General features: G+C 39.2%; 1 protein-coding gene across 2 annotated transcripts in view; it reads left to right on the top strand.

Moving 5' to 3' along the window:
* Positions 1-848: 848 nt before the first annotated feature.
* The window catches only part of TMEM131 (transmembrane protein 131), a 139,166-nt gene continuing 121,375 nt past the window's right edge, over positions 849-18,639 (top strand). Inside the window, exon 1 of one of the 2 annotated variants that reach the window (XM_032469726.1) lies at positions 849-1,569. In XM_032469726.1, coding sequence (XP_032325617.1) covers positions 1,389-1,569 — 181 coding nt within the window. In that variant the 5' untranslated portion in view covers positions 849-1,388. The remainder of the gene's footprint in view (positions 1,570-18,639) is intronic. The other variant, XM_032469725.1, reaches the window with a different exon arrangement.

The following is an 18,639-nucleotide window of genomic DNA, read 5'->3' on the forward strand; positions in this document are numbered from 1 at the left end:
GTTCCGAGACGTATTAGAGGTAGACGTGGCCTTTAAAATACGATTCAGTCAACAAATCCTACTAAGCCTAAGTAAATGGCTCTGAAGTTAAGGTAAGTTACTAAATTAGGAGTTAGGAGAAGTTACTGATTGATTTAAGAGGGAGTTTGTGCATCAAAACGTCGACTTAAGATGGAAAAGGCATCCAAGAGACATGAGGTGGCTTCCTGAAGGAGACTAAATAAAAGAGGCGGCGTTTGAACTGGGCCTTGAAGGAATTATGTGAATAAAACGTCTTAAGAATCATTCCAAGACCGAGGAAGCCGGCATAGACACTGGACACTTTTCTGGAGCACAATCTGCCCTCCCACTCCAGAGTCACTGCTGCTTTACATATACACACATGCACACACACACGCACACAGCAAAGGGTCTTCCCGCAGCAAAGTGGGCACAGTCCAAGGGCAGGAGGATTCCATGACGCGTTCTTGGGTTCTGTGTCTTGAAGGATACAAGCATGAATAGAGCAGGTCCCCGTCCTCAAGGCAGCGCCACCAGGAACTGAATCAAGCCCGGGGTATTCCCGGACCTGCTGAGAGGCCGGGAGGAGTCACTAGAATGGATTTTCCGCGCTGGGCCTCAAGGTCCGGATGCGCACTCAGTCCCTCTGGAAGGCTCTCGCATTGCAGTACCGGAGATACGGTGGTTTGTCCTGACTCGGAGCGGCTGCCGAGCCTCCCCCAGCGCCCTGCAGCCCCGCCCCGGCCCCGCCCCGGCCCCGCCCCCGCACCAGGGCGGCTGCGCGGCCTAGCCTCCAGACCTCCACGTGATTGCCGTCACTGCCTCCGCGAAGCGTGAGCCGCCATCACAAGTCCTGGCGGCTGGGCCCCGGCCTTCCTCCCACCTCTTCCTCCCCGACAGGGTAGCAGTGACGGGTTGCGGTTGTGCTGCCCCCGTCCTGCCTGGCCCCTGAAGCCGTGGGCCTCCGAGAGCGGGACGAGGCGTTCGGACCCACGGACTCCGGGACGGACAGGCTGAGCGGCGGGCCGCCCAGGTGACTGCACGGCGGGGGCGGTGCCCAGGGCCGCGCCCCGCCCCTCGCAGACCAGCGCCCAGAAACCGCGGCCCCTGCCCGTTTCCAGTATGGCCGTCCGCCGTGCTTGACCCGCGGCCTCTCCGCTTCGACTCCTCGTAGGCGATGCCGAGGCCGAGGCCGTGACTGACACTCTCGCTCACACGCACGCACGGACCCAGACCCTCGCCCGGAGCCCGAGCCCGAGCCCTGGGCCCGGAACCCCTCTCGCCCCCGGCGCCGCGGCCAGAGCCCGAGCCACGGCTCCCGCGCCGCCGCCGCCTCGCCGAGAAGGACCGCGCCGGACCTCGAGCGCGGCGGCCCGCGGCCGGCAGGGATGGGGAAGCGGGCGGGAGGAGGAGCAGCAGGAGCCGCCGCCGCCTCCACGTCCGCCGGCGCCGGTCTGGAGCCCGCGGCCGGCCGCGGTGGGGGCCCGCGGAGCGCGGCCGCCGGCCTCCTGGGAGCGCTGCACCTGGTGATGACCCTCGTCGTGGCCGCGGCGCGGGCCGAGAAGGAAGGTGGGTGTCAGCCGGCCGGCATCTCCCAGGCCCGGCCCCGCGACTGTCACCGCGCCATAGCGGAGGCCGCTGCCGGGCTGCGACCGGGGAGGAAGGGCTGCGGCTCGGGACTGGGAGGGCGGCCGAGCGCGGGCCTCCGTCCGGCGTGAAGTTGCTCGGTCGAGTCCCGTCCCGAGCCGGGAACTTGCAGTTCGGATGCCAACTCGCGGCGTTGGCCGCACTGAGTTGCTCTTGTTCTCCGTGATTCCTTCCCCTTGTCTTCCCTCTCGTCTCCTGTCACTGCCATTTCAAAACTTCCTGAGTTCTCGTATATTCTTGCTACTTGGCCCACGCTGTAGGAGGGGCGTATTTTTAGACCTGATTGCTGCTAATAAGCAAATTTAGTACACTTTTTTTCTTGGTTGCGGTTTTAATAACGGCGTGCGAACAGAGCTCACTGTAAAATGTAGTAAAAATAGCCAGACTGATGGAAAGTCTTCAAAACAACTTACAAAATTTTACTTTGAATTTGTTCAAGCATTTCTTGGGGAAGGAATCTTATTTCTTCGGTTTCCCTCTCCGGTATCGCTTTGCAGTGTTGATTGTTTAGCTAACATCTCTCTCTCTCGTACAATTCTATTTAGCTCTATAAAGCTATGGAAAGCCTGTTTATATTTTTTACATATTTCAAAATACGTAGTTGGGAGTCATTGTCTTTCCTGTGAAAGACTTTAAAAACAAATGTCAAGTTTTTAGTTTCCAAACCTTTATCTATAATTTACAATTAAGGGCTGACCCCTATTTTTAAAACGCTTATTAGTGTTGTATGATTGTAAAACCGGGGCTTCTACAGGGTTAAAAACTATTTTGTAACCTAGAAGACCAGGTCTGTAATTTTGTTGGCACTACCTGTTTTTTGAGCCTAGGGAACTGAGTGGCCTCAGAGCCTTCATGGAGAAATCACTAAAAGTGAATGGTTTTTAAAAAGCTAAGCAAAACTTGTTAGTTTAGCTTCCGTTTCACACTAAACTGCCACTGCAAAGAAAGTAATTTCTTGCCACAGTAACTTTAGGGTTGTTGTTCTATTTTAAAGTCACTTGCTTTTTATTGTTACTGAAGGCAACAGCAAATGCAAACCAAATTAATGTTAAAGCGTAAATGTGCTTGTTTATTGGGATTTTTTTGGTGGTGGTTCAAAACGTTACATTCTCTCATTTAACTCATTTAAGTCTCTAATCATCCTTAGTCTGGGTTAACACAGGTGGAAGCTTTTCAGAGAATTGCCGTCCATAGACAGGGTTAATTGACAGAGGCAGGATTATTTCCTGAATGAAATATTGCTGCGTTAGGAGTGGTCAGGCTTGGGGTTGTCATACTTCATCGTTGATTACAGATCTGCAGTTAGATGATTGTTCTTATGTGTGTCCATGGTGCTCAGTACAGCCTGGCGGGTAGTTGGTGTCCAATAAATCTGAACTAGTACAGTACGTTAATGGGCATGTCTCCTCGAGTTTAAAGTAGTCCTTGGCAGGTATTGCATCCTTGTTTTCCTCTTCCTTTGCTTACCTTGAACCACGCCAGGCACATGGTAGGCATTTAACGTTTGTTTGAGTGAGTGATTATCTTCATGGGCCATTAGCACAGGGAAATAAAATAATGATTGAGTCTAGTAAAACATTAAGTTTGAATTATCATTCTGCTGCTTATTTTTCCAACAGCCATTTTATACGCTAATTCTCTGTATATAGTTAAGCAAACAAATCCTTTGAGAAATGTCAGCCTAAGTTATATTTACTAATTTCCTGTTTGGATAGTTTCTAAGTTTTAGTACACCTCTGTAATACCCATAAATATACGGGTCAGGGGAGAAGAATGCCTTCCAGGGTGTACAAGGATGAAAAGTGTGGTTGAATCAGCCCGTGGTCCTGGCAGAATCAGACATGTCTTGTGGCCCATGTGGTGTCTGTATGAACAATTTGAATGGAGAAATTAGCGATTCAAAATATTGATGGTAATTATACTAAGATAGGACATAGGACTCTGTCCATCGTGAATGGATCTGGCTCTAATCAAATATTCCGTGAGGGTAGCTCCAAAAATGGCCTATGCTTTCAACCTCCTTGCTGATCAAATTCTAGTAGTGTTTGTCTGAGTAAGTAGGAGAAATGAGATTGATTTTCTTACATGAATGTGATTCCACAAGTTTGGCACCATTTGCCCCGAAAGGATGATGTTGATAATACCCCCCGCCCCTCCCCTCAACAAAATCTGGTCAGATTTCTGAAGGTAGCTGAGTTCACTTTGTCCATTTACATCCTCAGGATTTTTTGTGTTTATTTTGGTAGTATGAACCAGCCTGATTTTTCAAAGTTAAGACTTTACCTGCAATTTAAATGATGGTTCTCTGGGTATTTTGTATGTTTGTACATTTCTGTTGCTGTAGAATTTCACTAGAAAAATCTTCAAAACAAAATAAAATTCATTGTCTTCTGAAGAAAAATAGCAGAAATAGCTAGATTACCTAATGCCGTTTTTCATGTTTGGACTAGATGTTAATTTTCTTATGTCAGAAGCATGAGCTGTTCTTTGTCTTAACTTCCTGTATGTGTTAACATTCCTAGATCTTAACATATATCTTCACTGATCTACGGGGATATATTTCACTAGTACAGAGAAAAGGGACCTTTGAGGATGTTTTTGACTGTACGCTTCAGTTTGTAAGGACTTTGAAAGAGTTGCCAGAGGTAGAAGTTACCGTAATTACTACGGATAACTTGCTTATTCTGGATTGGTGTCAAGCTTTTTCTTGAAGCTAAGATCTAGATATTGAGAAGAGTGAAAATGGGGGCGGGGGTGCGTAGTGAAAATATATTAAAAATAGTGAAAATTTATGTATGTATGTAAACATATAGCTTTCAGTACTATTTTTATTTATTAATCAGCCCATTTTTAACAATAAATAAGAGCTTTTTAAGAAGGCGTCATGTATCATACACAATATAGTTGCACTGTAAATGTGTTTTTGGAGGTCATGATTGTCTTTTAGTTTATTATTAAAAAAAAGCTGGTAAATATAAACTGGGTGAAATTTTCAAAAATGTGGTTGTTTTAGTTGTTGACAGTTTATAGTTCAGTGTCACATGTATAATCACTAATTGGTGATTTTTGGCAAGGCAGAGTTTGACACTTTCTTAGGATGTTTGAATTTGTTTGCCAGTGCAGAAGGCAGGTACAAAAGTGTCCTGTCTCCAGAGTGCTTAGGAATAAAGGTCAGAAGAAAAGAGATAAAAACCTAATTTGATTAGGTTATTTGTCTTAGGATGGTAGAATTGATCAGGAGTGGTATTTACATTTTTCTAGTCCAATTTTACTTTATAATGGAAAAATGATTTTAAAAGTGGTTTTCTTAAAACTGAAATGTTCTAACCCTTTGCATGGGGGTAGAGTGACTCCTTTTTTAATTCAGGGCCTAGTGAGTGGGATATTACTTCATTCATATTGCTTCACTAATGAACTTTAGTTGCTTGCTTTTACTAAAAGCCATCAGTTACTGCCAGGAGCATTGGAATCCTGCAGTTGGAAAAAGCATGTCTTCTCTTTCTCTTGCTAATGACTGTTTTCCTCGTCTTTATAATCCTTGCAGCCATCCTCATAGACACTTGCCAAAAAAATCAGCTTTGGGGAGGAGATGTAAAATCATCTAATTTGTTATCATCCAGAGTAGTAATGAGCCAAACCACTCTTGGGGAAAGGTTAAGTCATTGCTGGGTGCTTGATATTTTAGAAATTCTCCTTCGTCTACGTGTGGCTTGAGCTTTGTGATTGGCCGCCTTAGTCCAGGAAGCCTTTTTCCTCTGGCTGAATTTTTCCCTGTCTGTTCTATGCCGCATCAGGTGCTGTTGATAGCTGCTTCTTGAAACTTTTCTCCTTTCATTTCTATGACTTTGTTCTTCTTGGTTATCATCCTGCCCCAGGGTCAGTCACTGCTCTCCAGCTGCCCATTGGATGTCTTCCGCCACACGCGTGTCTGGCCATCGGCACATGCTGCACGTGCCCAGAGCAGAATTATCTTGTGCCACCTCCGGTTTCCAGTTTCTGTTAATGCCATGATTATTCTCTCTGCTACATGGGTGTCGTTTTTGACCGTTTACCAAGTGGCATCACTGTCTGCTAACTTTCTTGGGCAGCTGTCCCATGGCCTCCAGCCTGGGGCGCTGCCGTAGGCTCTCACTTCCCAATTTTCTCCACTTCTGTTCAGTCCTGCAATCCCCTCTCTGAATTTGTGTTGTTTTTGTTACTCATCCGTCATTCATTTTGACATTTAACCATGTACTCTCTCGTTTAGCTACTTAAATTATTTTATGGGTGTCATTCTTCACCCAGACTGGAATTTCTGTGGGACAGAAGCTCTGTCAATGTCTGCATATGCGCATAACAGACATTTCAGTTTTCAGTGAAGATTTACCTAAAATGACTGCATCCTCCCCTTCTCATATGCGGGACCTGGTTTGAGAGTCCAGAGTGCAGGTAAAACTCTGAACTTGGACTCGTATCATTAGCAAGTCTGCTCCAGTAGGACATGGGGTGACACCACATTTTTCTTCCCCACATGTTGCTTTCCCTTGTAACTAAAATGAGTAGTATACATTTATCTAAACCATCACTTTTGTAACTTTTGGGTTTTAAGATTTCAAATCCTTATAAAAACCCAATTTATAGATTATGAAACAGGCACAGAGAAATGAAGTAATATTCCCAGAGTAACAGAGCTGGTAGGTAGTTGAGCCAAGATTCCCTCACAAGCCATCTGTCCCTAGAGCTGAGCTGTGTAATCCTGAATGAGGATTTAAGGTAGTAGATTTTGTTGTATACCAAGTGGAGAAAGAACACACCTGCCAGTTGATGCAAAACCGATGTATTAAGTATTCAGGTGAAGTGCACTTTTTTTTTTCTAATAGCCATGAACATCCAAACCACTTTTTGTCAACTTTTTAATATTAAAATGATCAGAGGCTGTTCTAAATCATCCATGCTCTTAAAAGGAAATCAAGGAGACTCATGGGTGGATAATCAATGGAACAGGTATTTGGTATTAGAAGCCACTGATATGACTCTTTGCTCTCGATGTTTCAGGTACCTGATACACTGCTTAGGTTAAAATTAAGCTATATTGCCTTCTGTGAATACTCCTTAGTTCTGGTGTGACAAGGTAGTCTAGACATGTGGAACAGTCTCAGAAACTGGCCTTGGATTCAGAGGAAATGGAGATAATCCAAAGGCTTGTAGTGACATCCGCTTTTGACAGTGGTGAAATCTCTTTCAGACTTCCCTTAGAAGTCCTGGAGCTCCAGAAGAAATTCATTTCTGCTGCTTTGTTCATCCTTATGAAGGTGTTTTTGGGTTAGGCGGTCATTAGTTTCATCTGTAGTATATCCAGTTTTTCCTTCATGTGTCATTTGCTTTAGAAGGATTTTTAGATAACCATGAACACTTGGCTTGATTCCTTTTGTTGAATGTAGCGCTTAGGACAAAGGTCTGAAAATGCCAGAGGTCTAAGCAATCCTTGACATGGTCTGTTTTGATAGAGCATCAAACCCACTGTATTTATTTCTATATAATTGTGTTTTTAAAAAGCATGTAAAATTTACCATCTTAACCATTTTTAAGGGTTCAGTTCAGTAGTGTTAAGTACATTCACATTGTTGGGCAGTGGGTCGCCAAAACTTTTTCATCTTGCAGAATTGAAACTCTCCCATTAAAGCAGCAACTTCTCATTTCTCTCTCTCCCCCAGCCCCTGGAAGCCACCATTCTACTTTGGTTTTTTTTTTATGAATTTTACTGCTTTAGATGTCTCATATAAGTGGAATCATATGGTGTTTGTCTTTTTGTGACTGGCTTAGGTCACTTAACATAATGTCCTCAAGGTTCATCATGTTGTAGCATGTGACAGGATTTCTTTCCTTTTTAAGGCTGAATAATCTATTGTACATATATACCATTTTTTCATTTTGTTTATCCATTTATCCATCAAAAGACATTTGAGTTACTTCCACTTCTTGGCTATTATGAATCATACTGCTGTGAACATGGATGGGCAAATGTCTCTTTGAGATCCTGCTTTTGATTCTTTTGGGTATATGCCCCAAAGTGGGATTGCTGGATCATATGGTATTTCTGTTTTTAATTATTTGAACAACTGCCATACTGCTTTCCATAGCAGCTGCACCATTTTACAGTTCCACCAACAGTGCACAAAGATTTAGTTTCTTCACATCCTTGCCAACACTTGTTGTTATTTCCTTTTTTAAAAATCCTAATGTATTTGAGATGATACCTGATTATGGTTTTGATTCACATTTCTGTAATAATTAGTGATATTGAGCATTTCTTCATATGCTTGTTGGCCGTTTGTATATCTTTTTTATTGGAGAAATATTTATTCAAGTCCTTTGCCCATTTTTTAGTTGGATTATTTTTGTTGTTGTTAGAGTTCTTTATATATTCTGAATATTAACCCCTAATCAGAGAGATGATTTGCAAATATTTTCTCCCATTTTGTAGGCTGCCTTTTTAGGATTGTATCCTTTGATGCACAAAAGTTTTTAGGTCTGATGTAATCTCATTTGTCTATTTTTGCTTTTGTTGCCTGTGCTTTTAATGTCATATCCAAGAAAACATTGCCAAATCCAAAGTCATGAAGCTTTTCCCTGAAGTGTTTTCTTCTAGGAGTTTTATAGTTTGGGGTCTTACATTTTGTTCTTTAATTCATTATGAGTTAATTTTTGTATATGATTTAAGGTAAGGGTCCCAGTTCATTCTTTTGCATGTAGAGATCCAGTTTTCCCAACAGCATATGTTGAAGAGACTGTCCTATCCCTGTTGTATGAAGATTATGTGACATACACGTGAGAGTTTATTTCTGGGCTCTCTCTTCTATTCCATTGGTCTATTTGTGTCTCTTTATGCCAGTACCATGCTGTCTTGATTATTGTAGCTTTGTTATGTGTTTTGAAATTAGGACATTTGAGACCTCAATCTTTGTTCTTTTCTTTCTAGATTATTTTGGTTATTTGGAGTCTCTTGAGATTCCATATGGGTTTTAGGATGGATTTTTCTGTTTATGCAAGAAATACTGTTGTGACTTTGATAGGGATTGGGTTGAACCCATAGATTGCTTTGGGTAATATTGACATCTCAACAATATTACATCTTCCTTCCATGAACACAGGATGTCTTTCCTCTTATTTGTGTCCTATTCAGTTTCTTTCAGTGGTTTGTGGTTTTCAATGTACAAGTCTTTTGCCTCCTTGGTTATTAGATTTATTCTGAGATATTTTATTCTTTTTGATGCTGTTTTAAATCAAACCTGCATTTTTGAACGAATGATTTCAGTCATTGTATGACTAAGAGTTGTGAACACATAGTTTTTGATAAAAGAAACTTACTCTGCTTTTGAAACAAAAAATTTCTACATGCTTAAAGTATTTCCTTAGATTACTTGCCTAATGAAGTGAAATATATTTTAAGACCTCTTAAATTCTAACAATTTGTGACTATTTTCTACATCAGGTATGATTATAAAATGATATGACTGTCTAACTTTGGTTCTTAAGAACAAAGCTTTTCCTGTAGATTACAGTATACACTTGAATCAAAGCACGCACTAGTAAAAAGCCATCTCAGCAGTAAATTTAAGAAATAGTCTAAGCCAGCTCTACTAATACTAATTAATTAACAGTTTGCATTCATGGTATGTCGAGGGCCCCGCTTAGATTTTCTTTGAGGGGAGTGATTAAATTGGAAGCAGAGGATTTTCTAGGAAATTGTTTCTGGTACAAAGGTGCTTTCTAAAACTTTCTAAGACTGTAAAGAGCTTTGCAAATGGTTCAAGTTTGACATTCTAAAGTTTCCTTGGTATTTAAGCAGTGTCTAAGAGGGCATTGTGCTTTTCTAACTGGATAACTTTAAAAAAAATGCTTCTGTGAATTGGCGACATGGGCTCATGTGAAGTGTTGCTTCATGATTTGCAAACGGAAAGAATGAAGTGGTGGTTAGCACTGTGAAAGGTAATTTCTCTTTTTGGAGCTAGTGCAGCGTTAGTTATGTTTCACAGGTAAGGGAGTTATTTCATATTTAGACATTTGCCTCATTGTACTGGGGGCTTCTCTTGGGTTATGGCTGGACTTGAAAATAGGTTACTGAGAACAGCGCTGACAAGAGAAAGAAGTTAGAAGGGAACAGGCTGGACACTAGATCTAATTGTATTGGAATCCTGGAGATTCTTGTAAACAGAAAGCAATTTCTGAATATTGTCAGCTTCTTCCCGACTGTATCTGGGTGTGTGTATACTTGTGTAGGACCGTGAGGTTCTCGAGGTTAAGGACTAGGTCATGTTCTTCCTGGTCCTAGCATTTTAAGGAGTTCAACACATTGAGTGCTGTCTTGGTAGGAGAAGCAGTAAACCATAACCAATTACAGATGAACCAGAAGGAAGAAAAAGTATTTCTGAAATGATAATATTTACACGAGTTTGGTTTTTCACCATTTCAGGAACATATTATGGAAGCAGTCATTGCCTATAATTGGTTATGCCTATAATTACTTGATGATGATTGCTACTGTTTATCAAGCACTTTCTTTGTATCCAGGGCTGTGTTCCTGGGCTTGACTTCATTTAATACTCATGTTAACCCTGTGTGGGGCCACAGCCTTCCTCTTTCATCCCACAAGTCTCTTTGTTGTTGGCAAGAGTTCCTGTGTGGCTGGCAGAGCTGCTGGGGGGTGCTTGTTTGTGATAGTATAATACACGGTTTTAATCTCAGTAAAATGAGACAGTGTAATATATAATAATTCCTCTTGTGTGTACAACTTAGAGGTCAGTTTGGGAAAACTTTTTAATTTCACGAAAGATTCAGGTCGATTGTAAAGTGGAATATTATAAAATATGGATGAATAAATGGAGAAAAATGTAATCTGTTCACATTGGAGCCCTTGTTATCTTCCTGTTCCCTCCTTGTCTCTCTTCCTTCTCCCACCTTTTTCCTCCCCTGCTCTCCATTTAAAAAATTGATATTACCGAGCTGCCTTTGACTAAAACTATCAATTCATATTTCAACAATACTGTGTGAGGGTGCCCGCTTTCCCACATTGGCTTTTACCCTTCTTTTAAGTCCTTGCCCATCTGGCAAGAAAAGATTTCCCATTGTTCAGTTGATTTTTAAAAATAGCTAGTGTTTCTTAACCATGGCTTTATACCACGTTGAGTGGAGCAGTTGGGTGGTGACGTGTATCTCAAGTCCAGAGAGAGGGGAGGAATAGAGAGAGCTCGCGCCAGTGCTGAGCTCACATAATCTCGAGAGGATCCTCCTGACCCTCAGCAACCTTCTACCCACGGATCTAAGAAGTCAAAATATGCATCAGCGAGGAGAGAATTCTGGGCACCATCATTCCTCTGTGTCTGGCAAGGCGATGGGGTGGGAAGAACATACCAAACTCACTATATGATATCTCAGTTAACGAGAGAAGTCCATAAGAGGTGGTAAGGTGAGAGGTGGCAGTGGTGATTCAGGCTGTGGCTCTGGGCTCTGCTTTCCAGCTATTTGACTGTAGGTTAGTAGGGTTAACCACTGTCTGTCTCGGGTTCCCTATCCATACATAGAGTAGGGATGGTAATAGCACCTCTCTCGTGGAGTGTTTGCATAGATTTACCAAGGTAGTGGGTGTCCAGCCCTTAGCACAGTGCACAGCACATTAAAAAAAAATTACTGGTAAGATTGGACACTTTTACACATTTGTGGGCCATTTGTATTTCTTTTGTACTGTTTGATCATGTCTTTGTCAATATTTCCATTGGTGTTTGAATTTTTCTTTTTGACTTAAATGGACACATAATTAAGGATTTCATATTTTTCCAAGTTTTCGTTTGCATTTGAGTTTTTGTGTTTTAATCTTCTATTTATTATTATTATTTTAAAATTTATTGGCCAAATCTGTCACTCTTACCCTTTTTGATTTCTGCCTTTATTGTTATGCCTAAAAAAGCCCTGTGCATAAAGTTTATATATTCACCAATACTTTATGTTCATGCTTCTACTTTTAAATGCAAATCTAGTTCTTCAGAGTCTATTGATATCAGTTAGGGAATCTATTTTTCTCAAATGGTTAGTTGCCTTAACACCACCTCTTGAATTAACACGCATTATTTCCTTTTCATGCAAATTCTATTACATACTTGAATCTGTTTAATTTTCTGGGGGTTTTTTCCCCTCACAGATGAATTTGTGTATTTCTGTTTCAAATTTATTTCAAGTACTACGTATTTATTTGTCCATTTTATTAACTGGTTTGGTAAGTCATTCCCCTCCCCCTAAATTATTCTTCCAAAAATATTTTCTTGTCTATCTTGTTTTTATTCCTTATGGATCCTAAAATCATTTTTGAAAAAAATTCCCATTTGGCTTTTGATTAATATCAAAGTGTTAGGCAAATGTGGAACTTGTTGACGCCTTTATAATGTTTTCGGCTTATTTTCCTTTCGTGTATATACACATACAAACACACGCGTGAAGTTACACTATATGAAATTGCCATTTTGTAGATCCAAAATGACTGAATAACAATCTAATAATAAATATGTATGTTTGTATATATTATTGCATTGGCTAAAGCTGTAGAGTAACATTAAATAAGAGTGGTAAAAAAGCAGGCATCCTTATCTTTTCTCCATTGTGAAGTATGATTGGGGTATAGTTGGTTGAAATTAGATGTTCTTCATAATAATTAGGAAATTTCTTGTATTTTTTAAGAGTTTCAGTTTTAAGAGTTACCAGGCATAGATGTTATGCTTTATCGGATGAAATTATCTTCTGCGTTTTTGCTTTAAGCTGTTGATTTTTGGCTGTTTGAATCACAGCAACGGTCTTAACTCAGCTCCACTGAACTCTTGGTGAACTAACCCTTGTCTCTAGTCCCCCTGGAAGACCTTTCCATCGATGCCCCCTGGAAGTGGGCTGCTGGCAGCCCACAGCCTGCACTCTCACACTTCGCTCATTCGCTCCCTCTAGTTGATGTATTTTTATATATTGTGCATGTTTTGTTTTGTTTTCACCAAAACTTTTTTTAAAGTTTTTTGAAATATTTCAGACATTGCAAAAAGCTATCAAAAGTAATAACAACAACAAACAAATAGTTTTAAGAATAAACTTAACAAGAAATATGCAAAATCTGAGGAAAGCTTTAGAACATTCTTAAAAACAGAAAAGTAGATATGAATAGTAGAAAGACATTCCTTGTGCTTGGACAGGAGACTTCAACATCATAAAGATGTCAGTTCTCCCTAAGTTAACGTTAATTTAACACAAATGTGATTTAAAAAATACCAACAGAACTTTTTACAGTTAGAAAAGTTGTAAAACCTGTAGGAATGCTGGGAAAATGCTGAAAAAGAGATGTTATGAGGTGTCACTGGTACAAGCAGTTATTAAAACACACTCTTAAGCCGTTATATAATTGGAAGAAGTAAGCCATTGCTATATAGACACACAAGTGAAATAGAACAGAAATCCCATAAATAGACCTGAGGACATGTGATTTATGCTTAACACTTGCTTTCCTTCTGGGAGTCTGGAATGTGCTAGGCAGAGGGTATGTGACTAGCCCCCAGTTAAAACCTTGGACCCTGTGTTAGTTACCTGTTGCTACTGTAGCATATGACCACAACTCCAGTGGCTTAAAACAATGCAGACTTATTCTCTTAGAGTTCTTAAGGGTGGAATTCTACAATCAAGGTGTTATTCCTTCTCGATGCTTTGGGGAGAATCTGTTTCACGGCCTTCTAGAGGCCTCCTGTGTTCTGTGGCTTGGGACCCCCTTCCTCCCATCACTCTGCTGTCTTGAGTCTCCTGCATCCCTCTTACAAAGGCCACTGTGATTACACTGGACCCATCCAGATAGTCTAGGATAATCCCCACCCCCAGTCTCAGAATACTTAATTTAATCACATCTGTAAAATCCTTTTGACCATGTAAGGTCACATTCACAGATTCCAGGGATTGGGGTGTGGACATCCTGGGGAGCCATTATTTCAGCCTGCCTGCTGCTGACATTGAGTCTGCCTGAGCGTCCCTGGTAGACAAGACATCGAAAGCACAAACAACAAAAGAAAACATAGATAAATTGGACATTGTCAAAATGAAGAAGTTTAGTGCTTCAAAGGGCCCTATCAGAAAATTGAAAAGACCACCCACAGAATGGGAGAAAATTTTTGCAAATCAAGTATCTGGTAAGGGATATGTATCTAGAATATATAAAGAACTCAGTATAAAAAGACAATCCAATAAAAAAAATGGACGGGGGATCTGAATAAGCATTTCTCCAAAGATAAACAGTAAGGACATGAAAAGGTGCTCAGTATCATTAGCCATCAGAGGAGTACAAATTAAAACCAAAATGAGATTCCACTTCACACTCACTAGTATATTCATAATAAGAAAGACATAATAAGTGTTGGTGAGGATGTGGGGAAATTGAAATGTCATGTGTTGCTATTGGGAATATAAGATGGTACAACTGCTTCGGAAAACAGTCTGGCATTTCCTCAGAATGCTAACTGTAGGCTTAACCATGTGATCCAGCCGTTCTGCTGGGTATACACCAGAAAGAAATGAAAACATATGTGCACACAGAAATTTGCACAGGAATGTTCATAGAAGTATTTTCCTTACTAGCCAAAAAGTGGAAACAACTGTAATGTCCCATCAACTAATGAATGGATAAGTAAAATGGAATGTTATTCAGCCAGAAGAGGGGGTAAAGCACTGATGCATGCTACAGACAGATAAATCTTGAAAACATTATGCTAAGTGAACAAAGCCAATCCCTGCAGGCCATGTATGACTACAGAAAACATTTAAGTGCAATGTCCAGAGTAGGCAGATCCGCAGAGACAGAAAGTAGATCAGTGATTGCCTAGGGCCCAGAGATGGAGGAATGGGGAGTGACTGCTAATAGGTACGGTGTTTCTTTTGGGGGGTGATGAAAATGACCTGGAAGCAGATAGTGGTGGTGAGTGCACAGCTCTTTGAATATACTATACGCTCTGCATTGTGTATTTTAAATGGGCAAATTGTATGATATGTGAATTATATCAGTAAAGCTGTGTTTTTAAAGTTTACTTAAAAATTGAAAAACATCCTTCTTGTTTAAGAAAGAAAATAACTAAGGTACCATTTCTCATTTATCTGATTAGCAGAAGTTTAAAAGCTTGGTAGCATCTCTGGTGAGGCTGGGGGAAAGCACGCATTTTCACACCTTGCTGCTGGGAATGCAAAGAAGGTACTTCCTTTAATGGAAAGAAATTTGGCACAATATCTGAAACAACTCTGTACATGTTTATAATTTTGCCCTAGGAGTCCCAGTCCTAGGAATTGACCCTTAAGACACCTTTCTGACATACAAATATACATGCACAAGGTTACTCATAGGATGATTATTTGTGATCAAAAAAATACTGGAAACTGCCTAAATATCCATATGTAGTTGAATAAATCAGATTACATCCACGTAAAGGATTATTATTATGCATTTGTTAAAAAAAAGAATGAGGGAGATCTCTAGAATCTGATATTCAGTGATTACCTGAATGCACTGCAAAATGAAAGCAGCAAGTACAAAAGAGACAGGGAGGGAGTGTGTGTGTGTATGTGTAGAGCATGCTGTCTTAAAATTTTTAACTGACTTTTTTTTTTTTGAGGGGTATAGTTCTGTGAATTTTAATCCATGTACAGATTTGTGTAATCTGTTTTCCAAAGTGGTTGTACCTTTTTATATCTCCACCAGCAGTGTATGAGAGTTCCAGTCCCTCCACTTCCTTGTCAACACTCTGGTGTGGTCAGCCTTTTAAATTTCAACTATTTTTAACAAGTGTACTTATAATTTTAATTCATATTAAAACTTACAATTTTAATTCATATTCCCCCAGTGAATAATGATGTTGAACATCTTTTCATGTGCTTATTGACCATCCATATATCTTTGATGAAGAGGCTTTTCAAATCTTTTGCCCATGTTTTATTGCATTATTCACTTTCTTATTGAGATTTGAGAGTTCTTTATATATTCTGGCTTTAAGTCCTCTGGAGATAATATGTTTGCAAAGATTTCCTCCAAGTCTGTGGCTTGTATTTTTATTCTCTTAACAATGTCTTTTGAAGGGCAGAAGTTTTTAAATGAGTCCAATTTATCAAGTTGTTCTTTTATAGATCATGTTTTTGGTATTGTATCTAAATCTTTGCCTGACTCAAGGTATCAAAGATTTTCTATGTTCTCTTCTAGAAATTTTATAATTTTAGGTCTCCCATTTAGATCTATGGTCCATTTTGAGTTAATTTTTACATGTGGCACACAGTGTGGATCCAAGTTTAATTCTTTTGCATGTGAATATCCAGTTGTTCCAGTGCCATTTGTTGAAAAGCCTACTCTCTTCCTCCTGCATTGTCATTGCACTTGTTGAAAGTCAATTGCCTGTGCATGTGTGGGCTTATATTTGGTATCTCCTGTTCCATTGATCCATTGTCTTATCTGGATGCCATTACCACACTGTCTTGACTACTGTGGCTTTATAATACAGATACAACTGAAACAGTGTTAGTCCTCCAACTTTGTTCTTTTTCAGAGTTGTTTTGCCTATTCTAGGTCCTTCACATTCAGTTATGAATTTTAGAGTCAGATTATCAATTTCTTCCATACAGACTGCTGAAATACTGATTGGGGTTGTGTTAAATGTGTAGGTCAATTGGGAGAGAATTGACATCTCAGTATTTAGTCCTGTGAACATGGGGTATTTTCTCCTTTTTTTTTTTTTTTTTTTTTTTTTAGATCTTCTTTAAATTCTCTTAGCAAAAATTTATAGTTTGCAGTGTAAAAAGTCTTATCTTTTGTCAGATTTATCTCTAAGCATTTCATATTTTTTAATACCACTGTAAATGGTATTCTTTTTTAAAAATTTCAGTTTCTGGTTGTTCATTGCTAGCATATGAATAGATTTTCCTATATTGATCTTGTATTCTCTGATCTTCCCAAACTGACTTCCTAGTTCTAATAAGTTTTCTGTAGATTCTGTTGTACTTTGTACATAGATGATTATGTCTGCAAATATAGTATTACTTCCTCTTTTCCAATCTGGATACCTGTGATCTTTCTTGCCTGATTGTACAATGAGAACCTCCAGTACAGTGTTGAATAGAAGTAGTAAGAGTAGACATTTCTTATATCTGGTTTGATGAGGATTTTTTTAACAGGAATAGATCTTGAATTTGTCAATTGCTTTTTATGTGGCTATTGAGATGCTTTTTTTTTTTTTTTTAGGTTAATATGGTGAATCACCAACCTTGAGTCTCTTATTTGATCATGATGTATTATCTTTGTCATGTATTTCTGGAAGTTTTTGGCTGAAGTTTTGTTTAGAATTTTTATGTCTGTAGTCATGAGGGATGGTATTCTGTTTTCTTGTAATGTCTTTGCTTTTGGTGTTAGGGTAGTACTGGATTCATGGAAATAGTTGAGAGGTATTTTTTCCTTTTTAGTGTTTTGAGAGAGTCAGCATGGAATTGGTGTTATTTCCCCCATAATGTGTGGTAAAATTGACCATTGAAGCCGTCTGGGCCTGGAATTTCTGTGTAGTTTTTTGGGTTTTTTTTCAAACTATAATCTCAATTTTTAAGATACAGGGCTGTTCAGATTATCCATCTTTTTCTAAGTGAAGCTGTGTAATTAAAATTTTTCAAAAAATTAGCCCACTTCATTTAAGTCATCAGATTTATTGAAAAAGTTGTACATAGTGTTCTCCTATTAGCTCTTGAATATTTATAGAATCTGTAGTGGTGACATCTCTCTCATCTCTGCTCTTTATAATTTGTGTCTTTTCTGATTTTTCTTGCTCAGTCTGGCTGAAGGTTTATCAATTTTAATATTCTTCTCAAAAATAGCTTTCAGTTCTTTTTCCTCCCTATTAATCTCTCTCTGTCTCAGTCTCTCTATTGATTTCTACTAAGATTTTTATTATCTCCTTTCTTCTACTTACTTTGGGCTTAATTTGCTCTTCATTTTTCAGTTTTTTTAAGGTGGAAACTGAGATCTTTGATTTTGAGACGTTTGGGGATTTACCAGGGATCTTTTTGTTACTGAGTTATAACAGTACTTTGTTATGATTTTTCTTTAAATCGTCAGTGATTTAAAAAAAAGATTTCCAAGAGAGTTACATATTTGTGTGTATACATAATTTTACATTTATTTCTTTATAATGTATATAATTAACATGCAGTTACCATTTCCAGTAATTTTCATTCTTTTGTATATTTCCACCTATATCATTTCCTTCTGCTTGAAATATTTCCTCTATCATTTCTTGCAGTGTGTATCTGCCAATAATGAATTCTTCCATCTTTTATATATCTGAAAATGTCTTTGTTTTGCCTTTGTTTTCAAAAGATATTTTTACTGTGTATAGAATTACAGATTGACATGTTTATTTTTCAGTACTTCAGAGTTATCTTCACTTTACCCTTTCATTGTTTCACATGAGGAATTTGATGTCATTTTTATTTTTGTTTCTCTGTATATAATTTATCTCTTTTCTTTTGACGACTTTAAGATTTTCTTTTTGTCACTTGTTTTGAGCAGTTTGATGTCTCCTGGTACAGCTTTTTTCATGTCTTGTGTTTGTTGAATTTCTTGATCTATGGATTTGTGATTTTTCTTAAGTTTGGGAAATTTTCTGCTATTATTTCTTTAAATATTTTCCCTTTTCTCTCCTCAAACCCAATTTGTGGATTCCAGGTATTCATGTAATAGACAACTTGAAGTTGTTCCCACAGTTCTTTGTACTACTTAGTTTTTGCATTTTTTTCTGTTTCATCTTGGATAGGTCCTTTTACTGTGCCTTCAAGTTCTTCAGTCTTGTCTTTTGCAATGTCTAATCTGCTATTAATCCCATCCAGTATATTCTTCATCTCATACATTGTAATTTTCATCTCTAAAAGTATGATTTCAGTTTTTTTATGTCTTTGATTTCTCTACTAACTTTCTGAACTTAT

This window comes from Camelus ferus, chromosome 28 (genome assembly GCF_009834535.1).
Source record: "Camelus ferus isolate YT-003-E chromosome 28, BCGSAC_Cfer_1.0, whole genome shotgun sequence".
Lineage (NCBI taxonomy): Eukaryota > Metazoa > Chordata > Mammalia > Artiodactyla > Camelidae > Camelus > Camelus ferus.